This window comes from Peromyscus maniculatus, chromosome 5, assembly GCF_049852395.1.
Source record: "Peromyscus maniculatus bairdii isolate BWxNUB_F1_BW_parent chromosome 5, HU_Pman_BW_mat_3.1, whole genome shotgun sequence".
Classification (NCBI taxonomy): domain Eukaryota; kingdom Metazoa; phylum Chordata; class Mammalia; order Rodentia; family Cricetidae; genus Peromyscus; species Peromyscus maniculatus.
Window position 1 is genome coordinate 23,601,787 of NC_134856.1, and position 27,904 is coordinate 23,629,690.

Genomic DNA, 27,904 nt, shown 5'->3' on the forward strand with positions numbered 1-27,904 from the left:
AAGCAGACAATTCTGAAGCAGTCTTATGACACACATGATAGACTGACTGCCTGGCTTAGTCTTAACTGCTATTATTTATATTAGTGTTGTACACATTATAAAGAAAATCATATCTCATTTTGTTTAAGTCAAGGAAAAATACAGAATTTGGATGAAAATTATGCATAGATTACAATCAGTTTTCTAAGCAAAAGAAACAAAACTAACTGCTGAGGTTAGTGAAGATTAGTAGTTCTCTTCACATTGCCTTGTACTGTTTTGTGAACTGTGTTATTAAAAATCCTGAGCTTTAGCCGGGCGATGGTGGCGCACGCCTTTAACCCCAGTACTCGGGAGGCAGAGCCAGGCGGATCTCTGTGAGTTCAAGGCCAGCCTGGACTACCAAGTGAGTTCCAGGAAAGGCGCAAAGCTACACAGAGAAACCCTGTCTCGAAAAAACAAAAAACAACAACAAAAAAATCCTGAGCTTAACAAAATCTTTACAGGTCACCTCATGAAAATAGGTATTTGGCCAATAAGAATTTAATTCCACATCAACAAAACTTTAGAGGCTAGATTAATATAGGGTAGTAGTGTTTGCACACATCTATAGAATTTTTAGTTTACTTTAAAAGCTGACAAGACAAATTCCCCCCAGTGAGACCCTGGCCTAAATCTATATGCTTTGCTTCTATAGTGAAAGGACAGTGTTAAATGGAAGCTTTGATGAGGGCTCACATCTTGAACTGTAAGAAGGAAGCAGAGAGAGCAATTGGAAATGTCATTCTCAAAGCCTTCTTTTAGTGACATACTTCCTCCAACATGGCCACACTTCCTACACCTTCCCAAAGAGCACCACCAACTGAAGCTCAAATGCTCATATACACAAACCTCTGTAGGACATTTTCATTACAACCACCACAAACGGCATCCCATCCTGGTACTGATCTGGATATTTTAAATGTAATTAGAATTTTATGTTCTATCAAAAACCCTTGTTCTTATCCTTTGTTTATAATTCCTTAGGATCCACTAAAGTTTTCTCACCAAGTAGAGATATTTTACCTGTATATAATTTTTTTCAGTTAGATTGTCAAAACTCTCTTTTCATTTTTATTTATATTTTTCTTCTATGATTTCTTTGATTATGGGGTTTTGTTTTCTGAATTCACTACTTGTTTTTATTGCTTTTCATCTTTGTGTTTTATTTAAGCATTATTCCCATTTCAATATAGGTATCCCCTTTGTGTTCCTGTGTTGCTTTTCTATTTTTGCTTTGTATAGTTAGTTATTTAATATAACTGGAATTCTAAGGGTTTTTTTAAAGATTTTATTTATTTTTATGTGTATGAGTGTTTGTCTGCATGTATGTCCATGTACCATGTGTATACAGTGCCATGGATAACAGAAGAGGGCATCAGATCCTCTGAGACTGGAGTTACGGATGGTTGTGAGCAGCCATGTGGGTGCTGGGTCCTTTGGTCCCAGGTCCTTTGGAAGAGCAGACAGTGTTCTTAATCACTCTGCAATCTCTCCAGCCCCTCACCTGGAATTTTTATGTGTTGTAAAGTTGGTTCCCAATTCCTTTATATGTTCAGCTGGCGGGGTCACTTCATTTAGTCAACAATGTGATTCATATGCTCTCCATGTCCCCCATTGCACTTACTCCTTCTTTAAGCCCTCTATGCAGGTACACTGGCTTGTGTATTCGTGACCAACACTATACAGGATTGTCTTAATTACCGTAATGAAGCTTTCAAACACATAATGATATTCTCTTTCTGCTGGGGTTTAAATTGCCTAGGCTTTTTTGTGACTATCATCCCTATAAGTATATCAGCTCATCAAATTCCATTAAAAATCTGTCATTATTTGATTTGAATTATATCTTGGTGGTATTTAGTTCTGCACATTTTACTTTTGTACCTAAATTTAAATTTTATTGTTCTATATTTATGTATTAGATGAACTTATTACATATTTGACATTCTAGATCTCTCCTTCCTTGTAATTCCTTTTCCCTGTTCCTAACACATACTTTTTAGAATTCTTGCATTGAGGATCTGAATAGTAAGATTCTTTGAATATTTCAATCAATGGATGTCTGTCCTTCTTCAGAGGTGAGGGTCTGTGGAGCTGAGCTCCCTGGAGTGTAGCAGGCTGACCCTGGTCAGCTGTCCAACTTCTTCATCAGCAGTGTACCTCAGGACACACCCTTTCCATTGGCTGCCCTTCAGCAAAAACTGAATGTCAGAGGCTTACAAAGGTTCAATTCATCTGCCCTAAGTCAGGACAATGCTGAAGAAACATCTCCGATTGAGATTCAAGACCTCCACTGACAGTGTAAGTCCGATTAGCTCCACTCTATCCAATCCATTACCACTGGTTCCCCACCTGTTGCTCCCAAATGCTTTCCCAAACAGACTGCCTCTATTTAATTCTGACTCACAGCATGTTTTCAAGGCATTAGTGCCAGGTCTGGTCCATAAAAGTAGAAACTAAGATAGAATTTACGACTTGAATCACAGCCACTTTACTGCTCTGAGGACCTCTTGCTGGTGACAGGTATAAGACAGATAGTCCTTGGCATGAGGTAATAGTGCAGTGGTTAAAACCTTCATCAGTAAAGAACTGGGATGGTATTCTAATAGAAGATAATAGTCTAATGAGTGCAATGTATCAAGCATTTGAAAAATATGAGGGAGACAGTAATATTAAGGACAATAGCAGTGCTGGTTGCTAAGTAAAATTAATTATTTGAGAACAGAAAAAAAAGAAAGAAAGAAAAGAAAAAAAGCCAAAAGTGCTTAATTGGATTTTAAAACCTAACAATAAAATGGAAAGAGTCTCTGCTAAGAAAGAAAGAGGCTTTTATTCTGCAGTAGGAAAGCAGAAGAACCCAGGAACTGGCCCAACTCTTAATCATGAGTGTGGCTGAGCTCCAAAGGAGATTAACCACAAAAATGGAGGGACATGGCTGTTCCAAGGTCACTATGTTGTTCAGACAGACTCTGGTGTGATGGGATGAGTTGTGACACCTAAAAGTCTTACATTTCCAGTTCTCCTGAATCCTCTGAGCTTCATTGTGGACCACTTTTCCCAGTTAATTGTTGGGTCTCTGCAACCTTCATGGCCAGAAGGCAGTTTGGCTCACTATGACTCAGCAGCCAATGTTGGTTCAAACTTCAGCAGGAGTCTGACCCCACTTGTTTATTTAAGCATAGTTAAGCACAGCACAATTCATTGAAAACTATTCTGATAATTAACTCAGTTCCGCATTCACAACAAAGCATATACATCAATCTCCTTAAGAAACAAAATAAGCTAAATACAGATCAGTCATGACTACATGGAACTCTCTGTAAAGTCCATAAAGATGGATTCTATAGATTGACTGAGAAAAACAGGTTTATGATTGACTAAGAAAAACATATTTATGATGAGAGTCTGGGGATGATCTGGTTCTGGAACAGTCTCTGGCCACACAGATATTGCAAAGGCCATCACACTAGAAAGCAGTCCACTACAGCCTTTTAGATAGATAACAGATTTGTATTCCTTTCCTTGAAGGAACAACCCTGTGTGCTTGACATTGCAGGTTCCCCTAGTGCTTATCTAACGAGGACTGTGGGGGTCCAGCCCCTCGATAGTCCTCTCCCAGGGTCCGCGGAAGGCTCTATCAACCAGCAGAGAATCTTTAGGGTCGGTAAATCAGTCTACGCACTCAGAGTTCTTTGATCCATTCGCTTTAATTCCTCTGGCATAACATCCTTTATACACAGCTTCAGTTCTGTTCTCATGTCTAGCTCCTTTCTTGCCTGATTTCTCTCTATATTTATCTACTGTCCCCTCTATGTTCTATCTTAATTCCTTCATCTAGTTCTGTCCCTTCTAGGTTCTCACCTACCTAGTTCTTTCCCCTATTAGCTCCTCTCCTGTCTCCTTCTCTCTCATCTGGCTCTTCCTCATCTTGTTCTTCCCCATCTGGCTCTTCCTCATCTTCCATCTCGTTCCTCTAGTCCTCTCTTTTAGCTCTTCAATCTAGTTCTTCCCCATCTCAGCTTGTTCCTCTCCAGTTCTTACCCATCTCGTTCTTCCATTCTCTTCTCTCTTCTTTTTTCCTGTCCTCTGCTTTACCGTTATATATCTCCCCAAAATCACAATCCTCCCCTCCACCCAGGACACTCAGCCTGAACTTCCTCAGGCAGTGATTGTCCGCTATCAGGATCAAATGGAGGGTTGATAAGGATTACAAAGAGGGGCACTAGTTGTTAATTACCATTTGTGACCCAAAGGGGAAGTGACTAATGAATTAACTAAAGGCTAAATATGGGTAACATCTAAGAAGAGGGATCTTACGTGCACAACTATAACCTTAAATGTGTTTGGTAAAGGATGTTAAAAATCTTTAAGTTGCTAGGTCAATGGGAGAAAATAAAACTGTCTTCTTTTTTCCTGTGGCTCCTATCTGTTCAAGCTGTCTGCCGTTTACTGCAGGGTGGGGGAAAGTGTGCTCAGTCTCTAGGCAACCTGTGTACAGCTAGATGCCTCTGGTGATACAGGGAGGTTTGAACTGGGAGTTCTGGCTGAGCATAGCTGTTAGCACAGAAGTTTATCTAAATATTCCTAGAAGTGGTTAGGCAAGTAGTTAGAGGTCTATAAAGTTAGTAAGGCTGTAAGAAAGAAGGGCCTAAGCTAAATTGTGTAAAACTATTACTTAGTGTCCACCTGGCCTAGGCGGCGTCCTCTTGTGAATTTACTGTAAGTCAGGAGACTTGTACGTGGGCTGCTATCACTTGTTAGTCCTTGGAAGTTGGGCGCCCCCCTGGGTGGTGTCTCCTTGTGGAATTTAAGTCAGGAGACTTTCAGGTGGGCTGTTATCATTGTTAGTCTTTGGCAGTTGAGCGTCCACCTGGGTGGTGTTTCCTGTAGTCCTTGAAAGTGGCTAAGGGAAATAACTGGTTCCAGAGAAAGCCTTTCCTGAGGCTGTTCTCCAAATACCTGGAATGTGTATGTCCAGAGAGTGATCAGTCTACACTGTTAGTCCTTCTTAGGGGAAAGTCAATTGGGAAAACTATGAAGGCACACATGATTTTCATAACAGAATACAGCTGATATATAACAAGCCAAGTAACACCAAAAACTCCTTGGGATTTGGCTTCCTCTGGAGGAATTCCCTGATCCCTCCAGGTAGTGACTTTGCCATAATCAGCTGAGTTCTTATGATATATTTCTGCGGCCCGCAAGACTTATCTATGAGCACAAAGACCTTCATGCCTCCTACAATTACTGGCTAATCTTCTCTATTATTTGGAACCCACACAGACACCTCTAGAGTCTAGAGTCTGCCCCCAGCTCCATCTGAACACTAGGCATATGGCCAAGGTTAAGTTACAAGTTGGCACAAATATTACAATGAATGGCAAGGACTGTGTGGCAGTAGGGAGGCTGCCCTGACCTGCAGAAGGCTGAGGAGGCAGCTACTAGAGTCTGATGTGCCTATAGACAAAGGGGATGGGCAATAAATAAGGATACTGGCCAGTTTGTATAGCTATAAGACACTAAGAAGACAGATGTGGTGGCCCACATCTGTAATCCCAGCACTTGGGAAGCTGAGGTGGGACTGTGGGCTCACGCTGTGGTCCACACAATAAGACTGGCATGCAGGAGGGGGAGGAGTCCTTGTCATCATGGTGGTTCAGGGTGGAAGGGAGCTCATGGAACGTGGAAGCACATGATCGGGCAGATGTTGTTAATACTCCAATTAGAGCCAGGTTCCTTCACTTATCTATGTATTTTATATTGGAAAATACAGTCATTTTCCATTGTGAATACCATTTATGTTAATATGAAATAGATGTACTGGTATTATTTTTTAATGAAGTGTTTAAAACTTTCATATTTTTAACTCACATAGTTTTAGTAGTCTTTCTGCATGGCGGGCAAGCATTCAACCACTGAACTTTGTTCCCACCCTGAGAGCATACTAGGACTCCTGCTACACTAGATGACCACTCAAGCCAGCATAGCTGTATAATTTGGGGCCAAGTTGCATATCACCTCCCCGTGAGTTCCTTCATATGTTAAATTGTGAAGGGCACACAAAGTGCCCAGAATGCAAGGAGCAAAACATGACACAGACCAGCTGTTGTAGACATTTTTTTTTTTTCTGTTTGTGAAATAGTATCAGGTTCCAAAGAAACTCAGGACCAAAGGCAGGCCGAGGTGCCTGCTAGCATGCTGGTGGCCAGCTCCCCAGCCCTGTGGTTCCAGCACCTGCAGCTCCACTCAGCTCTTTTCACCTCAGCCCCACCTTAAACTTCTCCAGCGTCCCTTCCCCCAGCTTCGTCCTCCACGCACTCTCTAGGCCAAGTTCTCCTTGTTCCCTTGGTTCCCTCTCCTCTCCACTCTCTCTCTTTCCTTCCTCTCTCCCTCTCCATGTGTCTCTCTCTTCTCATGGCCTGGTTCAGTCTCCTGGCCATGTCTAGTCTACTACTTTCTCTCCCTGCTCTGGACTCTTCCAGACGCCTCTGGACTGTTCTCTCCCTCGTGTTGACAATGAAAACCTTCTCCTTAGCCATTTCTTGGAGCGGTCATGTCCTCATTTTATACAAAGAGAAGGTGGTGATGTCTGCTGACACTGATAAGCGGTGCAAGGTTGAGAAAAGGAAGACTTTATTATTGTGGGAAATGGGAATGACAGAGTTGATTAGAAACATAAAGGACAGAAGGGCAATCCTGAAAGGCTTTAGTTTAGTGACATAGACCCGTTTGCTAGCCCCCACCCCCCAAAAAAACCTCAGAAATTCAATATAGGAAGGAAAAGGTACATTGTTTAATTACTGGGAGTTGGGGAAAAAATTGTGACTGGAATGATGGCACTGTTTTATTAAGTGGGACTTGAAAGAAAAAAGTGAAGAAAACAGGATGGTCTAATAAGAGAATAGAGACCAAAGAGATTTGAAGTCTCCAGTAGCAAGGAGAATTTCGGCAGGGAATTGGCAATGTTAGGAGGCAAGTAAGCAAAAGCATTGGAATTAGGATTTCACTGATGGAGCAGCTCTCTTTGGAGATTAGGTGTGGTCATCCAAGTGACTTTGGGGAGCGATACAAAGGTGATATGAGATGGGGATGAAGAAATCAAGAGACCAAAACGACGAGTCCTCCCCTGGGATGTGAATAAGGCTAAGGGCAGAAATATGGATGAGTATAAAATAGCCACACTCGAGTATAGAGGGTGACAGACAGTAAGTGATAATCATGTGTGGTACTGGGAGCAACGTCAAGGACCTCATCCCCAGGGGTAAGGGAGGAGAGAGCGCCATGTCCCCTTCAGTCTTGTGGGAAAGTGTAGTCAGAGCTCAGCTACAGAGCCGAGAACCTGGGAGGATTTGCTCACAATTGAACAGAATCCACACAACAGAGCGAAACCAAGAGACAACTCAGAACGTCAGGGTTGTGAGAGAACCAATCAAACACGGTCTCTGTGCGCATGCCTATAACCCCAGCACTGCGAGGCAGAGGCAGGAGGGTCATGGGTTCAAGGCCAGGCTTCCATTCAGTATGAGGCTCGGAAAACAGTAAGGAAAAAGATGTGACATGGAAGGCTTGTCAGGGCCACAGCGGGAAGGATTCCAAAAGAATCAGGAAAAATGGCTAGCGAATTAATTCTTCTCTTTCAAATTTTCTGTGAGTTCATCTTTATCTTCCTTTTGGATTTTTCAATTCCTCTGAGTAAAATAATAAAATTAGAATAAGACACCACAGGGCTTGAAATTCCTCTGAGTAAAACAATAAAATGAGAATAAGACACCACAGGGCTTGAGATGCTGTGCTCTCCGACCTCTACTTTCCTCCTTCTCAAGCCCCGAGCCCATTCCCGGCCTCGCACGTCCACTTCCGGGAAGGCAAAGCCGCGCCCAATCCCCGCCTCCCGCGGGAGGAGGCGAGATCAGGGCGGAGCAAACAGAAGTGGGCGGGGCAGGCTGGATTCTTCCGGCGACGTGTGCAGTGTGCGGCTCTGACGCGGACGGACATCCGGCCCCGTTTCCGCCGTCGGAGAGGTTCGGCGGCTTCCTTGGGGAATCTTGGAGCGCTCTCCCCGAGTTCTGGCCCGCGGGTCGGACTCGCCTCTGCGTCCGCGACCCCTGCGGTGAGCGGCGCGTCCCCGCGGCGAGGCTGCGGGCGTGCGGGGCGGGGACCGCGAGCCTGGCGACCCGGGGCGGGCGGTGGGTCGCGAGCCGCGTGGGTCTCCCGCGCCCCCGCCTCCAGGCCTCCCTGAGCCCCGCCACCCAGTGCGGCTCTCCTGTCTGTCACTAGAGTCCAAGCGTGAGCCCAAAGAATTTCCACGTCGTTGTCAGAAACAAGTTCGAGAAAAAAAAAAAAATAGGTCTGCGATGTCTCCGTGGGTCGAGAGTGGGCCACCCGGGGTCCCTCCTCCAGCCCCTCGCTGCAGACTTTAAATACTGACACAAGTCCCCACGACGATTAACCACTCTTTAGCTCCTAGGACTGCCCAACGGATCGGGCTCTGGAATAAGGAAACAGAAGCCTGGTTTTCTATACTGTAGTTTTTCTGAGTGCTGGGAAGCAGTTTTGTAAGGTGTGATGTGCGTGTGGGAAACAAACTCCGAAGCATCTGGCCTGTTAAAGTTGCTGCTCCTAGGCGGGAGCGACAGGCAGGGAAAGCAACCGTGGTTCTTAATCTCGTCAGGGGAAATGGGTTGGCCCCGCAGTTAGTGCTTGGCCTGCTGGATTTTTATTTGGATACTATCACATCGAGAGTGTACTGTCCAGTGCTGCGTGGGTGGCTGCAGTAGGGATGTGGTTCTGTATCTCAGAATGCTGATTTCGACTTGGCACAAAATGAGTCTTGTAGTCGTTTTCTTTTAATGCTGCATTTTTTTTTTTTTTTGAATGAAGAGCAGAATAGTAAACTTTAGAGTGAAAAAACACTCTGGCTTTAGGGTGAGTTCTTTTGTTGCCTGTGCTGTTTTATTTTAGAGTTGGTAGTGCAGAGGAGGGTCTTAATTTAGAAGCCTTTGGCGGGGTAGTGGGTGTGTGTGGTGTTGCCTAACGGCTTGGGACACGTGTGACTGTAAAAGTGACGGGGGTGAGTTTCCGATTTAAGGAGAGTATAAACACTGTGTAAGTGAATCTGTTTTCTTGTTTAGAAAGAGGGAAAATGCCGAAAAAGAAGACTGGTGCGCGGAAGAAGGCGGAGAACCGCCGAGAGCGGGAGAAACAGCTCAGAGCATCGAGAAGCACCGTGGACTTAGCAAAGCACCCGTGCAATGCCTCCATGGTAAGAGCTGCTTCCGACAGCAGCGGGTGGGGGAAAGGCGCAGCTGGGTGGCACCATCTTAAAGTCTGAGGACATGACCATCTGCAGTGAGCCCATGCGCTCACTACGTGTGGCACCTGTTAGAGGCCTGGTCACTGTTTTTACTGAGTAACAATGATTTTTTTTTTTTGTTGTTAGATTGCATATTATTTATGAAGCGTGGCCTGTTACCTCATATACTGTTGATAATAGATATTGAAGGAGAATGGATATAGGAACTGAGAGAGAGGTTCCAGCTTTTCTATCTTCTTTAACTCACTTATCTTATTCATTGGGTTTTCATCATTTTCTCTTAGCATTCTTCACTCATTGATTTCCTGCTTGAGCACCCTGATTCTAGACATATCCCATTTTCCTAACTGACTGCCCATGCTAAGCAGGTTGGTCTTGAAGAATGTATGACTTTTTGAAATGCTTTATTTACAAGACTTAATTTAGCAAATGTTTATTATTCATCGGAATACATACCCTGCATGGACTCTGGTGCAACATGAATGGCTGATCGAATGCCTCTTTTACAAGTCTAGAATTCCCTAGTGTCTATAGGGCTTATTTATATATGACGGGGACACAATTTAGCCTTAGGGAAAAGGAGTTCATGGGAGCAGTAGCTCCAAGTAGTGGGAACAAGAAAGGGTGTAAAAGAGCAAGGGACAGCTGGGTCCTGGGTTCTCTGCTTCCTCTTCTTTTGCTCCTGCGTCTCCGAGGATGGTAGTCCTTTATTTGTTTACCTTCTTGGTTTCTGTAGCGTGCATTTATCACTTTGTGGAGGTCACAGGACAAAAGACTTCTCAGAGGTTGGGTTTGAGCCCATTTTGTCCCAGGACTGATATTTATGGTGTACAGGGTCAGGTTTTATGGTACAGATGCAGATGTGACAGTGGGAACTGCATTGTGAATATCAGGTCCTTTTCAGAAAAGAGGGGTGCTAAACAGTGAGCTAAGTGACTAGCATACGTAAGTGCGTGTATGTGAGTAGACCTTGCTAAGTACTCCAGTAGCGTTGCAGTCCTGTGCTGCCGTTATTTACTACTACTTAGGATTAAGTGAAACTGAGTGTGTGCGAGGGAGGGCAGCTTACAGAGAAGATTGTTCTTTGCTAGAGTGTTCAACAGGAAGAGAGAAAAGGGAAAGTGTTAGCATAAATGAAGGAATGGAGAAGAGTGTAGAACGTATTTGGGAAGAGACCGATAGTGGCTTGACCCTGAAGAGTAGACCAGCCTAGGGAGCTTGGTGGCCCCATTTCAATGTAGATAATTTATGATCTTTATCACTTTGTGTCCTTCTGTATTTCTAGCGTCCACCCAATGTAGACAAATAGGGTGTTTTTTAATTAAAACAGGAAATTGAGCAAGGACTTGTATGTGTTTTCTGTACGGGATTTGGTTTCTTTAAAGGCAAACCCAGGATGTTGAACTTTTGTAGCATGGCTTCTCCCATTGTGGATCACAGTGTAACTTTCTTGTTTACCTTTGCTAGTGGCCTGAGTACAAGAGCTTGTGCACATGGCTGGAGCTGGAATTGGGGTGTAGAATCAGTTACATTTTAATGTGGGAAAGAAAATAGTCTTTATAATGTAAGTAAATTTTCCATTTTCAGCCAGCAGAAAATTAATGCTATCTTTTAAATTTTACAGGAATGTGACAAGTGTCAGAGGTAAATTTTCTTTATTTTTTTTTTCTTTCTGTGTGAAACTGTCTTTGTGTGCTTCTTGTTGTGATATAACACTTGGGGAGGAAAGGGTTTATTTCGTCATCCAGCACTGAGGGAAGCCAGGGCAGGAGCTCAAGGCAGGAACCTTGGGGCTGGAGCTCATGCAGACGGTGGAGGAATGCTGCTTTCTGGCTTGCCTCCACACTCGAGTTCAGCCACCTTTCTTGTGCAGCCCAGGACTACCTGCCCGGGCTGGCACTGCCCGCGGTGGGTCCTCCTCCATCAGTTAGCAGTTGAGAAAAGGCTGCACAGACATTGCCCACAGGCCAGTCTGATGGAGGCAGTTCCTCAGCTGATGCTCCCTCTTCTCAGATACTCTAGTTTGTGTGGAGTTGACAAACACTAACCAGCACAGCAATAAAATAGTCTCTCCTTTGTCTGAAATTGACCCTATTTAAAATTTTTGTTTTACATGACAAGGCGGCAGAAGAATAGAGCATTTTGCTATTTTTGTAATTCTGTTCAGAAGTTACCAATATGTGCACAGTGTGGTAAGTATGCAACTATGAAGGCATGTTTTTATCAAATGTTTATCTGGCAGTTGTCAAGTGTAGGCGGAGCTATTTCCCTAAAATAATTCAAAATGAAACTAAATGGTCTTCCTTAGAGAAGAAAGATTGGTGTTTCCTCAGTGATCTTCACAGCTTTTAGCATGCTAACACGTCTGATCAGAAAACACTTACATTGAGAGTGTTGTGGTCTTTGCCAGATTACTCTCATCTGGGGGACATCTACTATGTGTTCCTAACCACTTGCCTTAGGGAGCCTAGTCACCTTTCCTCAGATTTACCCTCAGCGTTCTTCTTGAACACATGCCCCCCTTACTTAGACTGTGGTTTAAATAGAGCACTTTGGGGTGCCCATTTATACATACTTATGCAGAGCAGCAGGTTAGTGAGTAGGGTTACGTGTGGAATATTTCTAGTTTTTCCAATGATTGAGTTCTGCAGTTAGTGGAAAAGAGAACCTGTAGATCAAACACTCACCTGCCTTTGTTGTACTAAATCAAGTGAATGCAGGCTGAGAAAACACGTTTGTGGAAGGCAAAAGGCAAGCCCTGCACTGTCAGTGTCTCTAGGCTTGGACTTTGTAGATAGAGCTCTGTTCAGATGCATTTTCTGTTGCAGACTCTCATATGTCACGGATCAGTTGGCAGCTGCTGCCCCGTGTCCAGTTTCTTTCTCTTCAGTTCCTGTTACCTAACTTTGCTTCTCAGGAAACAAGATACCGGCAACCGAGCATCTTCTGTTTGTCTCGTGTTCCATTCTGTAGTCTGATGGGCAGTTAATATGTGGTCACTAATCTTGACATAATGTCTGATGAACAGATTTCTTGGCAGGGTTGGGGTTAGTAATTTGTAGATAAGCATCTTTCAGGATGTTGTGATTTTTATGTGTGGATAAACTTAAGTGCAACAATTAGGGTTATAATCATTTGGTATGCCTTTTGATAGTCTGTGGCAAGAAATAACTGGTAAAGACCAAGCCAGGCTATTTCTATTGTGATTTATGAATATAAAATTCATTTTAAAGTGTGCTTTTTACAGTGTTTTGATTCACTTGAAGTTCATAAGATTTGAAACTGTCAAAATGATCATTGGATTATAATGCATAACCTGGAACTTCTGATTTCATTACAAGTATGAATTAGCATATTGTATATAAATTATTATATAACAGCTTTTATAGATTAATAAATGTCTAATCTCAGATCATCTGATTCAGATAATGAGATATATATCCATGTGCTTCTTTATTCAAATGGGAAAATACACTGGTTTCACTTCTTAATTTTTTAAAATATTATTTCCAGAGGCTCTTGGGCTAGATCAAAGAGGAATTAGTGAACATTTCTTGTATGTACTAATTTGTAGGGCTAATAGTGCGCATGTGTATTTTTTTCATCAGGAAAAACCAAGTGCATGATGAAGTCTTCAGACTGTGTCATCAAGCATGCTGGTGTCTACAGTACTGGCCTTGCTATGGTGGTAAGCTGCTTGTCATGTCTAGTGTGGTGGGTTTCCAAGATAAAGCCATTTTAACCAGTATCTTAATATGTTTAAAAATAATTTTATTAATTCCTTGAGAATTTCATACAGTATATTTCCATTATATTGGCCTCCATCTCTTCCCAGGTCTATCCATCCAACTTTGTGTTATTTTTTAACTCATTGAGTCCAATTCATGTTGCCCAAATACTTTTAGGTGTAAGGCTTGCCCTGGAGCATGCTCGGCCTACCAGAGGTCATACCCTTAAAGAAAATTGACTCTTCTCCCAAAAGCTATCAAATACCAGTTGCTTCTCTTTATGCTCACCTCTCACCTCCATGCAGGGATCTTGCTGGCTTTGAGCTTCTTGCACAGGTTTTGTGCATGCTGTCCAAAGTTGTTGTGATTTTTCTGTGTGTGACTGCCCTATTGTGTCTGGGGTTCACTTTTGTTTCCTTATAGTCTTCTACCACCTCTGGCTTCTAAACCCTGTTTTTGCTAGAGATCCCTGAGTCTTGGAGGTCGGCCTTTCTGCACTCCACAGTCTTTGCATGTTGACCAGTTTTTGGTCTTTGTGTTAATTACCATTTATTGCAAGAACAGAAGCTTCTTTGATGAGGTTTGAGAGACACACTGATTTATCTATGTGTTTAGCAATAAGTCATTAAAAGTCATTTTAATTCTGTGTCCATTTAGCAGAATAATAGTGGTGTGACCTATGACCTATGTAGCCTCAGGTCACTTTTGGTCCTGATAATAGTGCCAGGTATCAGGCACTGGGATAGACTTTAAATTCAAGCAGGAATAGTTGGTTACTCCCATAACACTTGTGCCATGGTTGCACCAGTGGCCATGTGGTGCTAGACCGTCACTGGTGTAGCTTAGAAGATTTGCATCTGGGTAAGATTAGTCATCCATCTTACCCTCCTCTAGCGGAGTGGCAGCACCTTCCGGTTCTGTGAGAGCTAGCCGGGTGGGGTGAAGCTCGTTTCCCTAATGACAGCGCTTTCTTTGTCATTTTAGAGGTCACCCAACTGAAGGTGCCATTGTACCTTTCTAGCTGTTCCACAGGCTTCACAAAATAAATTCCCGGTTGTCAGACCCTCACCATCATTCAAGCCTTTGGTTAAATAGGTTTCAAAAGAACTTAAGGTTAATTTGTTTTAAACATTAAATTTGTCAAGAAGTACCTATTAGTTATACATTATCTTGACTAGGTAAGATTTTAGAAGGAATTTTAGTACCATAAATAGAAATAGATTACTTGCTGTACTTTGTTCTTTTTCACTAAAGAGATATTAAATATGAGCTGTGAGTTTTGCTGCATTCTGCAGTGTCATTTATGCTTCATGTCCAGATCACTTTTTCGTGAGGAAAGTGATCCTGGCTTTATGTACATTGTTGATGGTAATTTCCCTGATCTGGGGTCTTCTCTGGGACAGCGTTGTTCCCTCAGGCCTGAGTCCTTTGCCTGTTCTTTCTGTGCTGGTAACCACTTGCTACCCTTCCTTGCCCCGCAGGTCTGTGTGGGGGCTGGGGGAAGAGTTCTCTGCTTTAAAGTCTGGATTACCTAGTTGAGAGTTCCTTCTTTCCTGCTAGAATGCTGTCTGATCAAGGGGAGATAACTTGTTCGTTTTCTACATTTACAGCTCCGGATCCCTCCTCCTAGCTGCTGGCCTTTGTTCCTCTGCTTAGTGTTTGCAGTGGCCCTGTGGTAGCTGCTCTAGAGCTCTTGTTTCTCTGTTGCAGGGTGCAATATGTGACTTCTGTGAAGCTTGGGTTTGCCACGGGAGGAAGTGTCTTAGCACCCATGCCTGCGCCTGCCCACTCACTGATGCGGAATGTGTGGAATGTGAGCGAGGGGTATGGGACCATGGTAAGTGATTAGGTGCAAACATTAAACCCGGTTACGAGTAAATGCTAGCTTGTGTGTGATCTTTCTCCATATAGATTCTTTCAAATCTTACACTGATATATTGATACATATCTTATACACTGATATAATTGTGCCAACAGTATTAGGAAGTGCTAGTACCTTTCACTCTAGCAGGTAGAGGGGAGTTTGGGGGAGGACAGGCAGCCTCTCTTAGCCTGTGATGTTCTGTAAGTGGGAAGGAGATAGTAGAGGCCATAATTAATGTTCATTTTGAAGTACGTCACCAGCTTTATTTTAGCTGTTGCTGCGCAATTTTGATATACTGAAATTAGTTGCTATCTTTGACAAGTTATATGGGTAAGAATTTTTAAAGTTATTAAGTTTATGATACTACATTTTGAGTATTTTAATCTCACAGGAGGCAGAATATTCAGCTGTTCATTTTGCCATAATTTTCTTTGTGAAGATGATCAGTTTGAGCATCAAGCCAGCTGCCAAGTTTTAGAAGCAGAGACATTTAAATGTAAGTTGTTTTGTTAGTTTTTTCTGGACCTGGGATTCTGGAGTAAGTTCTTTTATGCTACTTCTTAGTGTGTGTGTGGGGGGGGGGGGGAGGTGTATTTTGTTTATAGAAAAAAAATCACAGACATTAGCTTTAAAGTTTTCTATGGGGATAATGGTGGTATATTGACTGAGCAGTTCATTTCTTGGCCTTCATCAGATATTGATATTCTTATAGCATTCTTGGTCCTCTGTATTTCCGGCTGGCATTTGCACTTTTAGGTTCCTATACTGTCTTAGTTAGGATTTCTCTTGCTGTGAAGAGACGCTGATCACGGCAACTTTTAAAGGAAAATATTTATTTGGGGCTGGCTTATAGTTCAGAGGTTTAGTCCGTTATCGTCATGGTGGGACATGGCAGAGTTCAGGCAGACATGGTGCTGGAGAGGTAGCTGAGAGTTCTGCATGTTGTATAGGCAACAAGAAGTGGTCTGTCTCACTGGGCGGCATGGTTTGAGCATAAAGGAGACCTCAGAGCCTGCCTCCACAGTGACTCACTTCCTCCAACAAGACCACACCTACTCCAACAAGGCCACATGTCCTAATAATGCCACTCGTTTTGGGGGCCATTTTCTTTCACCACATATTCTGAGCAAGCCCAGCCCTTTCCTCCCCTTTCTCAGTGCTCTCAGTAAGTGCCCCTCCTCATGCATCTCTGATAGTGTGGGGACGCGGGCTTCCTCCCTCCCTGGAGAGTTCACCTTATGTTTGGTTGGGCATCTGAGGTCTATATTTAACCTGTACCCACAATTCTGCATTTTCCAGTTGAGAACCAATGTGACTGATTGGATTAATAATAATAGAATTATCTTTATAGATAATTTCAAAAGGCTAATTGAAATGAGTGTTCCTTTAAAAGTGTTACTCTGTGATGCCTGGTATTGACGACCCTAGGGAAAAGACAGACATTCTCAGTTACTCACTTCCATTGTATGTATGGTTCTCATTCTGGGGGAGATGCAAACTCTCATTCATCTACAGATTTTAGTTGCTCTAAGTCGCTGATCTGAGATATGTACTGCACACTGTATATAAAATTCAGTATTTACTTAGAAATTTTCACAAGAGTATTTCAAAGTATACTGCATGCCCCCCCCCCTTTAGACTTTAGACGTGTAGGATAGAAATAAAATTATTTGTGGAGGAAGCATGGGTGCTTTGTGTGTTTATAGTACTTGAACCCTGCAGGTCAGCAACTGACTGATTGGGCTTTGATGCCATTGAGAGAGCACCTGTGATTCAGAAGTGACAGAAGTAATGTGCAAGGCCTGAATAACTGGCCAGATTTTAAGATGGCTCTTGTCTTTCACAGGCGTCTCCTGCAACCGACTTGGCCAGCATTCCTGTCTCCGCTGTAAGGTGTGCCTCCTTGCTGTCTCATTCAGACTTGCACTTGAGTCCCTGTACTCTTGCCCCAGGCCTTGGATGCTTTAGCACTAACATATATGGAACTTAAAACTTGTGTGGCCTTTTCTTGAATTAATTAATGAACTAGTTATCTAATTGACACTAGGTCTTGCTGTGTGGTTCAGGCTGGCCTTGAATTCACAATAATTCTTCTGCCTCCACCTCCTGAGTATTGTGGTTCCTGGCCTAAATTGCCAAGCCAGACTAATTCTTTTAGTTTTGAGATTGTGGCATAGAAGTCAGTGACTTCAGTGGCTTTCCATTGGCCACCCACTTCTTGTAGTAGTTCCTCTACCACATGTCCCCAGGGGCCCAGCACAGTGTTTTTTGAGCCTTATGTTTGTAGAGAGCATCGTGACTGGAATCCTGGGGCTATGGATTACATGGTTCCTGCTTAGAAGAGTCTGGGTGAAGAAGATTTCCATAGTGTCTTTTTAGGCTGTCTCTGGCATTCCTGTTGGACAGAGATCACCAGAGAATTTATTTCTCTCAGGAACATTTCTTGTTTGTAGCCTTTCTTGTCCATATCCTGTCCTCCTTCTTTCCCAGTTCTGCTGAGTGCTGTGGAATGGCTTTCCACAGAGCTCTGAGTGTCTGCCTGCCTTTGCTGTTTCTGTGCTAGTCTGTCTCTGCTGCTCACTACCCTGTTCACCTCGCGATGTCAGCCAAGATCCACAGGGTTCAGTGGCCCTCTGCATTGCTCTCAGTACTTAGGGCCTGAAGTTTTCTTTCCACTCCTTAGTTGGGTGGTGGTGTGCCCTCAAGATGAACAGACTCCCCACCATTTTGTTATCAAGGACCTCAAGTATAGATAAGTAGATAAGCCACTTTCCATGTCCTCCTGTGTAAATGTCTGCCTTGTGTTTAGTCCTGGCAAAAAAATCCATTTCCCTTTAAAAAGTCCAAACCAGTAACAAGAGCATGTGTTTAGTCCCATCCAGTTCTTAATTCTGCTTCAGACAAATTATGTTCAGGTTTTCTCATCATGTTGAATGGTGCCTCCTTATATCATTTAAATTAACCCTGGCTTCTTTCTGCTTCTTCTGTACAGGCTTGTTTCTGTGATGAACACACAAGGAGCAAGGTGTTTAAGCAAGAAAAAGGGAAGCAGCCTCCTTGCCCAAAATGTGGACATGAAACTCAGGAGACAAAGGATCTCAGCATGTCAAGTAAGGCTTGACGCGTGTGTGTGTGTGTGTGTGTGTGTGTGTGTGTGTGTGTGTGTGTGTGTGTGTGTGTGTGTGTGTGTGTGTGTGTGTCTGTGTCTAATTTATCTTTTTGTTTGAAAGGATAATTTCATTGTCATATTCAAGTGGGATTTTATAGCCTTGGGAAATGTGTGGTACAGTTTCTCAGTTTGATACAAGAAATGTACTAATATTCACTGAGGTTTAATGTTTGCCTCAGTTATTTGTGCTTGTGTTGTAATAGACTTTTCTGAGAGAATTAGGAAAGTACTTTCCTTCTCATGTAAGAGTAAGCACTAGTCTAAGAATATCCCATGGCAGTGGGGTATGTGAGCATTGGCACTAATCGATGACATGTATGTGACTCTCTTGTAGCTCGCTCTTTGAAATTTGGCAGACAGACTGGAGGTGAAGAGGGAGATGGAGCTTCTGGGTATGACTCTTACTGGAAGAACCTGTCTTCTGACAAGTATGCAGATACTGGGTACCATGATGAGGAGGAGGAGGATGAAGAAGCAGAGGATGAAGAGGAGGAGGAAGATGGGAAGGACTCAGATGCTGAGTCCTCAGATCTGTTCACTGGTTTGAACTTAGGAAGGACCTATGCCAGTGGCTATGCCCACTATGAAGAGCAGGAGAACTAGGGGCAGCTCCCGCTGGCCTTGGGAGAAGAACAGGCTGACTCATGAGATGCTCAGACGTTCCCTCCCTTGGTCCTGTCCAAAAGGCTAGTCACACTAGGCCCAGGAGTAGGTTCTGGCAGTTTATAGGAACTGATACTGGACTTCTAGTGTAAGAAAAATAAGTTAAATGCAAGGCAAATGGAGTATCATGGATTGGATTATTACTGATTTCAATCATCTGGTAGGTTTTGCCAGTTAGTTATATGTAAAATACACGATGAAGGAAAAGAAAGGAAATATATTTATTTGAAATTAAATTGCTGTTTTTATTAAAAGCACTGCTTATAAATTCATGTATCTGATTTTACAAAGTGTAACGGGTAAAATTACTGTGTTCTTCCTTTTCTTTCTATCCATACAGTCATGTTATATTCTGAATTTTCACTGACCATTCATGCTGTCTTAAGTAGTCATGTCTGTGTTAGCAGTTGACATCTTCATTTTCTTACACTTTATGTGCTCACCAGTGCTGGTTAGTGCCTCAGTGACTGACAGAAATCTAGCTGCTTTCATACACATAATGCCAGGACTAGTATTGCTGATGCTTCACCCCTTGAATCTCATTTTTAAAATAAATCTAGTATTATACTTGAATACTTTCGATACTGAGTTCTTGGTATGTTTTATCAACTTACTTTGGAAAGCATTTAAGTATTTTTCTATAAACTGGTAAAGTTTTGACCTAATATTGGGACAAAAATCTGAGATTAATTACATGACACAGTTGGTGATAAGTGGGGAACTGATGGTCCCTGGCACAAATGTCTGATTCCTACTTGCATTAACAGTGACCTAGGATACCTCAGCCTCTCTTCTGCCGCTGTGCTAAAATACTCTTACCAAAGCAACTCAAGAAGAAAGGGTTTATTTTGGCTTACAGTTCCAGAAGGATTTAGTCCCGTCATGGCAGGGAGATGTGGTAGGGACATAGAATCAGCTTGTCGTGCAGCAGGCAGGAAGCAGAGAACAGGAAGTGGGATGGGACTGAAAAACCAGGTCCATAGTGCTGTAGTGGGGCTCTACCTCCTGAAGGATCCATAACATTCCTATAGCACCTCCAGCCGGGACCAAATTCAAACACAGGAGTCTTGGGGGCGTTTCCCATGCAAACCACAGTCCCGGTAGAGGGGAGACCACACTGGACTGCTCAAGTATGGATATTTGGAGAAAAAGGGGTGACACTTCCTGCCATTGTGTTTAGAGAAATGCAGGAACAGCAGAGGGTAGAAAAGGCAATACGTGTGGAAGCCAGAGGACCTCTGATTTCATAGGAAAAAAGCTTTTCATGTCAATCCAAAGGAGGGTATCACACAAAGGTTAGGAAACCTGAGCAATCCTGACGGGAGATGGAGGTATGTGGGTGCTGTTGAAGACTGGTCCTGATGCAGAGGCTTTCCTAGGCAGCCAGCCCTTTTAGTATGTAGCCTATGAACTCAAGTGAAATAGGCTTAAGACCTGAGAAAACACAGGAGCTCTTAAGAATTAGCATGCGTTGGGAAGAGCCAGAGGAATATTCTAGAGATACCACTGCTGAAGAGGGTCGGGAGAGAACCAATGTGATGACATCCCCCTGCTATAGGGCTCTTAGATTACACAATAGAGTTGTTTTGCTAGAGGATTTAACACTATGATTAGGATCTTGGGAGATGGTCTGAATTCATCACCAGGATGGCTTCTATAAGCATGGTAAAATCAATAACCCATTTGTGCAGGCTTTCTGAGGTGGATGGGGAAAAAAAGGAAATGTTGACAGGGCTGGTATGCTTGCCACCAAGACTGAAACCCTGAATTCAGTCCCTGGGACCCACATAGTGAAAGGAGAGGACTGACTTCTGCAAGTTGTCCTCTGACCTCCACGTGTGTGTGGCATGTGCTCCTTTCCCCCTGCCTTGCATACAAACAAAAAAATTAAAATATTTAAAAGGTTTAGTGTAGTGTGTGTGCTGGCATTGGTCAGTTGTTAGCTGAAATATCCACAGATAACTATGTTCCATGAGAAGGTTCATTGGACATCAACAGCCACAGAGACACGCACAAATGACAAAGTTTAGGAAGTTCTCTGTAGGCCAGTTTGGCTACTAAGGAAACGTAAACCCATTGTACCGATCATGTGTTAGAATGGTGGCTCAGTGTGCCCAATTGCCGAAATTCAGGGTTACAGTATAATGACTGTCCAGGTGAGGATAGCCAAGGAGACATACCTGCAGGGTTATGAAGGTTAGCACACACTAGTTGAGTGGCCAAATAAATGGGCAAGTCAAGAGGAAGACCACTTGTATCCATGAACAAGATTAAGGATAAAGTGATAGGAAGGCTGAGGATGGGCCCTTGTTAACATTGTAGTGTGTGGTTCACTACAAAGCAAATCTGCAGTTGCTTCTTGTCAAGTCATAGTAACGATGATAAATAGTTAATCCACCACCCCAATAAAGTCCCGGAGGTTTTATATTTGCATTGGTTTTCTAATAATTTTACCAATGAAGAAAAGACAGAGGTATGAAACCCTTTCAAGGCTTTATCTGTTAGACACAATAGAGTCTGTATGGATATCGATATCCAAAACTGCCTGTTTCTGTGAGTGTGAAAGTGGAGATCACTAGTGAAGGAGTTTTGTCTAAATTTAAACAGTTTTTACTGGATTTGTAGAAGACTGACTAGAGCTCCTAAAACTCACTGCCTGGGTTACTTTTGTGTCATTGGAGCAAAAAATCTGAGACACTCAGTTTATAAGAGAATATGCGTATTTTGCCTCATGATTTTGGCAGTGCCTCTTTTTTTTTTTTTTAAGATTTATTGATTATGTATACAGTGTTCTGTCTGCATGTTTGACTGCAGGCCAGAAGAGGGCACCAGATCTCATTACAGATGGTTGTGGGCCACCATGTAGTTGCTGGGAATTGAACTCAGAACCTCTGGAAGAACAGCCAGTGCTCTTAACCATTGAGCCATCTCTCCAGCCCCTTGGTGGTACCTCTTAAAGGACTCTACCATCCCAGATAGTACCACTCTGAGAGACGAACACCTTGGCTTTGGGGAGATAATTCAGTATCCAAATTATAGAACTCATATATCCTCTTCACTGTAGCCAAGGGTGACAAACAGTAGTGCCACCAAGGGTGATGGCAGAGCAGTGTTTGTGGTGTTTGGAGATATAAAGGATGCAGAGATGATGGTCCATATCTATGTGTCTTGGCTCTGTTATGGATACCTAGAATTTTGGGTCTTCAGAAAACCTTATGCAGAGGACCCAGTAAGTACCCTTTTAATTACAAACTATGCCTACCACCTCAGTATTTGTAGCTTTTTATGTCCAGGAATTGAAAGAAAGCTGAGAACTCAGTATCTTGGCAGAATTGAGAGAACAGAGAGCCCCAGAGGATTCCTGGGTTTTCTAAGTGTGTCTGTGACTAGCCATGGGTGGCCATGGCCAATGTATGCAGCCTGTGAAAGGCATAATGCAGAAGAAGATTTGAGTCATGGCACCAGGTAGAGCACCCAATCAGCAGGCCTGGGAACCATCAGGCAGCTTTGGGGTTGGTCTGAGCTGTAGAGTGCTGCCTTGAATGAACATGCACAGTGCTGGGTGACTTGTCTGGCTGGTTTGGATCAACATGGCCCAACTCTTGACGAAACTATTAAGTTAGTATCCTTATACAGGATCCAGTCACTATCTCTGAAGTCCACGAATAAGTGCTTTTTGTGTTTGGTTTGACAAACTCTTCTTCTGGAATATTGTATTGATGTATTTGAGGGTAACCGTCATAATTTACCCACAAGCCTCTGCTCCTGCAGAATGTATTAGTTCATTTCAGAAAGTGAATAGACCACATAGCCGGCACTCCGTGCTTCACAGATGACCCTGCTTACTTATTGGCTTAATGAGAACCATTCAAAGGATGAAACTTACGATATTAAGTTCTAATCATATTCTGTGGGACCAGAAACAGCATAGTGATAAGTCAGACATACTGAAAATTCTTCATAAGAATTTTATATTCTTCAAAATTATATAATATTTGATAAAGAGATTTTATTTTGCAAAGGCAAAATAATATGCTAAGTGCCATTGCTAACTCATAATCCAACTTGTGTAGCAAAGAGGTGCAGTTTTACTTTAAATCAATGTAAGGGTTGAGCTAGCATGTGCCACACACCTATTGTTAAAATACAAATGAAAGGTTTAAAGGCAAGCAAGACATCACAGAAGCCTGTAGAGCTTGAAAATAAGGCAATACAATGCAAAGGGCAGTCAGCGTTAGCTATGTGCTTTCTGTGTGGCCAAGGTGCTTCCCTCATGGGAGCTCAATGAGCTCATTCTCAAGCAGTCGCTGGTCTGGATTTAGCTCCCAAGGTCAGCCCGCCCTGTGCTCTCCCCTGGAATACAGCAGCTGCAGAAGCAAACTGCTCAGGCTGCTTCCATGGCCCAGGAGCCAGAACATTGCTGTTCTGTTACAAGCTTGAGGACCCACCTCAGCAAGGTCCTCAATCCTGCAGTCTCATTCCTGCGGGCACGAACCCGGAGCATCTCTGGCCACACGGCTTTGGGCTTTTCAGCTGCCACTGGAATATGAGATGTCGCTGGATTTGCTTAGGGTCCACTTTGGAGTAACACAGAGGGCAGGTATAAAAGCCTTGTAGGAGTGACCCATGATGTAGGGAGACCACAGCAAGTGAGGAAATCTACCTCTGCTTCTCTGCTTTCCAGCAGCTTCCAGTGTTCTTCCTAGAGAGATTGTGTGAAATAAAAGATTAGCTTGTCCTAAGTTCTGCCACCCGGGAAAGCACACCAGTGAAGTTTCTGTTCTCCCCTTCTCCTCCTCCCTTAGCTTGCTCCTCTGGGACTGCACATTCAATAAGGCATTTCCTAAAGAAACTGGGCATCCATGGGTGGAAGTCACTAACACCGGGCTGACTGTATGTCTAAGAAAAGTGCAAAAAAACAAAAAAGAATATAGGAGGGTACAAATTGTGGAACCAAAATAAGACCAAAATGCTCTCACCCCAAAACTAAAGGCCTAAGACTGCTCCTTTTAGCTACAGGCCATAAGTTACTGGAACAGGCCAGAAGTTACTGAGACCAGTCAGTTCAGATTCCAGAAACCAGGAAGTGTAAAAGTACAGAGCCACAAGATAGTCACGAGGTAATGCCTGCCAGACTATGGAATGTCCTCTCCCTGGTTTCCAGGGTAACTGACCACAGAAATGCCCCCACCTGAGGGCAGCCAATGAGAAATGGTGGCGGGCAACCACTCCCTTAGAAGTAATTTCTAGAAGTCCCTAGAAGTGAGCCAATCAGAATTGTACCTGTACTAGCACCCCTAAATGATGTAACCTTGTGATTTTTCCCTTTAAAAACTGAGCTTGCAGACAGGTGGGCACTTCCTCCAGCCTCCACTGTGTTGGATGTATTGGACGAAGTCCCTGCCTAGGCTTGTATTGCTTTTGGATATCCAGAATTAAACCTTGCTTTTGCATTCCGGCATGCTCGTCTTTGGTGGTCTCTCTGGGGGTCACGATCTGGGCACAACATTTGGGGGCTCTCCGGGATCCCCAGAGACCCCCCGCCGCCAGGACCCCTAAGAGCTCCGGAGGTCCATCTGCACCGATCGGTAAGAGCGCTCCATTTTCTTGTCTTTGTTTTACTTTCATTTTCTTATCCGAAGCCGGCGGTTGAATCTGACAGGCTCACCTTGGCGGACGCGCCTGTAAGGTGACCTGGAGGAGTTGGAAGACGTTCCAACCCCTCATCAGGATGCGGGGGTCCCCACAGGTACCCCCGTCATAGGACGCCCGAGAGGGGTCCATCTGCTAGAATGCCCGTGAGGGGTCCGTCTGTTTGGATCCGTCTGGGGATCGGGAGACTCTGTTGAATTGTCCCTGTCCCATCTGTAGGTCTTTGGCATTATCGAGGCTCCCTCTCCGGACTCTCGTCTGCCTGGACCATCTGTAGGGCCCTTGTTCTTCCTTTCTGTCTGCCTATTTTGTTCGTCCGTGTTATTTGTTATACCTTCATAAATGTATAAATGTGTGAGAACTGTGGCCACATGTGTGAATGTTTTATGCCTGAGCTTGTGTGTGTATTGGGACTTGTGGGCCGATTGCCAGCCGAAGGGATGGAGACCCCTTTGGTGGTTGAACTGGCACAGACTAACCTAACATTGCTTCCTTGCTCTCTCTAACCAGAGCACAGGCAGCAGGCAGCAGAAAGCTTGCAATGAGTGCAGGCAGCAGCTGCACAGCTGCTACTTCGGGGACCCAGGGCGCTGCTGAGAAGGCTAGGCAGCCCGTGAGCATCACGGGGCCTAGATTCAGAGGGTTCGGGGCCCCAGCTCGCTCAAAAAGTTATGGAGTAGAGGCTTGGCTGCATGGGAACTAGGCATGGCTTTGTGCTAGAGCGGGCTGTGAGCACTGTGGGGCCCAGATTTGGCCGGCAGGTTCTGGCTGGGCTCCTGTGTGGACATGGGGCAGAGCTGGCAGGAGCCAGCAGGAGCCTCAAGGAGCTCAGTGTGGGGGCTGGTGGAGAACTAACTGCCCCTCCAGGGTCACAGCTGAGGAGTGGCCTACAGGTCTGTGGGCCCAGCCAGGGCGTGGAGTCACTTTCAGTCTGCCGTTCTCTGTACTTGAGGGTCTGAGGTTAACAGCAATCTTTTGTCTCCATGGTGCATGCTTTCCCCGCTTTTCCCGTCCTCTTTCATGCTGTTGGGTGGGGCTCCCAAGACCTGCCCTGAGGCTAAAACCTGATCATGGTCTGGCTCCAAGAATGGAATGTCACCAACAGTTTCTTGTCTGTGGTACAGTGCGGATGCAAATTGAGAGTTATTCTTGTTATGGTATATGCATGTATTTCTGTTCTTGTTTAAAATATTATAACTTTACAATATACTCTAGAGTACTGAGGGAAATCACAAGAAAGACTGGTAAGAGTTTCTGTTTTAAAGGAAAAGAAAAAGTGCAATTTGTCTGGAGTAAATGTCTGAGGGATCAAAGGAACGGACTGAGGGTACATGGAAGGTCGTAGAAGGTCAGAGGGGAAGTGATGTAAACTGTTTGTTATGGTTTCTTATACCTGCAAATACTGAATTTGAAAGTTAATTCTTGTTGGTTTTCATCTTAAGAATGGCTAATGATTCTGCAAACTGCTTATGTGTGTATGTGGATAGGTATGTGACTTGAAAATGTAAGCAAGCTTTAACTGTATGTATGTATGTGTGTAACTTGGATCCAACTGTGTGTATGTGTGCAAGTAATTATTGTTTAGAAAAACGAGCTTTAAACAGCAACCACGTGGCTCCCTCCATCTTGGCTGGTGATCTCATGGGCAGCCATGTGGCTGGCAGCCATCTTTTACTAAGGTTATAGAGATCTACTCGGGTTAACACCTAATACTTATGTCTTTACCAAGTGTTCAACAGCAAGTTTCTAGAGAATTTAAATAGATGGCAACATATGTTTAATAAATAAGGTATTTTATTAATATTAAAGCTGCACATCAATGCTTTTATTCACAGGAATATACCTTGCTCTGGCAGCCAAACTTTGCAACATAAAGAAATCATAGGAAACAGCTGAAGTTTGCAAATGTATGGCAGGACTAGAGTTCCAAAAAAAGTCTAGTTGCAGTGGTGGAACACATTTGAGAGATCTCAATCTTTTAAGAACAGTTTTTATAGTTAAAAAACAATGGCTTAAAAAAAATGTTTCTTCTTACCCAAGGTACATTCAGGCTTAAGAATGTTGTATATTGATATTTTGTTTTGGTTTCTTTTTTTTTTTTTTTTTTTTTTTTTTTTTTTTTTTTGGTTTTTCGAGACAGGGTTTCTCTGCGTAGTTTTGCGCCTTTCCTGGAGCTCACTTGGTAGCCCAGGCTGGCCTCGAACTCACAGCGATCCGCCTGGCTCTGCCTCCCGAGTGCTGGGATTAAAGGCGTGCGCCACCACCGCCCGGCTGTTTTGGTTTCTTTACTGAACCTGTATTTGATGCTAGAAGAGCTTCAACTTAAAAGCATTGTTTTTAGGCTACTTTTGTAGACTGTTAGAGAACATAAATAGTCATAAGTAATCAAGTTTTTTAATTGTAGTCAGGGTAAGTAAGTACTGATGTAAGTTTACTCATTTACTCAGTCTCTTGCATATGTTTTCAGGGTTGAGCTTGAAACAAGCAATTAGAAACAAAGTTTGTCTATTCAGATGTGCCTGGACAGCCCTCATACTTCAGAGATCTGCAGAATATGGCATTTAAATGTTGATCTAAAAGCTTACTATATCAGACAGGCTTCCAGATCCTAGCAGTGACCCAAGGTCTCCAAAGAAGATTACATATGAGGCACCACAACGTCTCTGCCTGAAATATGACCACAGGGCAAGATGCCCCAATGCAACGCCTGCCGCCAGGACCCAGCCCAGACTGTGGACAAGCAGTAGGACACTGGAATTGATTGCACCCATTTGCGTGATCAAGGTCAGTCTTCCATGTCCCTATTCCACAGGAAAAATACTCTGCCTTATGGACCTGATGGTGGAAGAAGATTGATGTTGTTCTGACTGGTGCCTCCAACGCTGTGGAGACCTGGGTAAGGTTTGGTCCCTGTAATTTATAGGATTGGAAGCTTCTTGGTCTGCACTCAGATATAGTTTATCCTTCTCAGATCTCTGACAGTACTGATGGCCAGGCTAGCTCTAACTTTGTCAACATGGCAGCATCAACCAGATCCTCATGCAAGGCTATAGCTTTCTTGTTAGCTCACTTTTAGGAAAATGTTCTAAGATATAAAAGTTTAAGTAAGTCATAAAGGTTCAGATATGAGTCCAAAATGAGATAAGTTTCAGATTACTCTCCTGTTCTATGGTTCAGAGCTTAACATTTAGGAGTCCTGATGAGCTGGTAGAGCAATGACTACTTACTGTTCAGTCACAAGCTCAATATTTTGGATTTGTTTTAGATGTTATCTAAATATGTATAAATGTAAACCTAAAAGTGCCTCTCACCAGGCCAAAAATCTCTGTCCAATTTATACCTGGCTTTCTGGACAGAAGGAAAATGCACAAGCTTTTAACCCAAATCTGTAGTTGTTGTTGGGACTCAAAGGCATGAGTCTACTTCTGCTGTTTTACTGACAATATGGATTTCAGTATAGATTGGTAATACTAATGTATCTAAAACTTTTATGT

The 27,904-nt window shown here is 43.4% G+C and overlaps 1 protein-coding gene across 2 annotated transcripts; it reads left to right on the forward strand.

The window, feature by feature from the left end:
- Positions 1 to 7,961: 7,961 nt before the first annotated feature.
- Positions 7,962 to 19,331, forward strand: Znf330 (zinc finger protein 330). Of its 2 annotated transcripts, XM_006995731.4 has the most exons (10): positions 7,962 to 8,131; positions 9,153 to 9,283; positions 10,959 to 10,978; positions 11,456 to 11,526; positions 12,943 to 13,022; positions 14,773 to 14,899; positions 15,318 to 15,422; positions 16,773 to 16,819; positions 17,919 to 18,036; positions 18,430 to 19,331. In XM_006995731.4, the coding sequence occupies exons 2-10, from the start codon at positions 9,164 to 9,166 to the stop codon at positions 18,696 to 18,698; spliced, it is 957 nt and encodes a 318-aa protein (XP_006995793.1). In that variant the 5' UTR covers positions 7,962 to 8,131; positions 9,153 to 9,163; the 3' UTR covers positions 18,699 to 19,331. The 2 variants fall into 2 exon arrangements, with proteins under 2 accessions (XP_006995793.1, XP_042133411.1); XM_042277477.1 differs by lacking the exon at positions 11,456 to 11,526 and having other exon boundaries at positions 8,113 to 8,131.
- Positions 19,332 to 27,904: the final 8,573 nt, after the last annotated feature.

What these genes read in the sequence shown, in the direction of transcription:
- Znf330 (XM_006995731.4), top strand. Translation starts at nt 9,164, where the DNA reads ATGCCGAAAAAGAAGACTGGTGCGCGGAAGAAGGCGGAGAACCGCCGA. An exon ending in GAATGTGACAAGTGTCAGAG is followed by an intron (nt 10,979 to 11,455) that starts GTAAATTTTCTT and finishes TTACATGACAAG; the next exon opens with GCGGCAGAAGAATAGAGCAT. An exon ending in GCGAGGGGTATGGGACCATG is followed by an intron (nt 14,900 to 15,317) that starts GTAAGTGATTAG and finishes TTAATCTCACAG; the next exon opens with GAGGCAGAATATTCAGCTGT.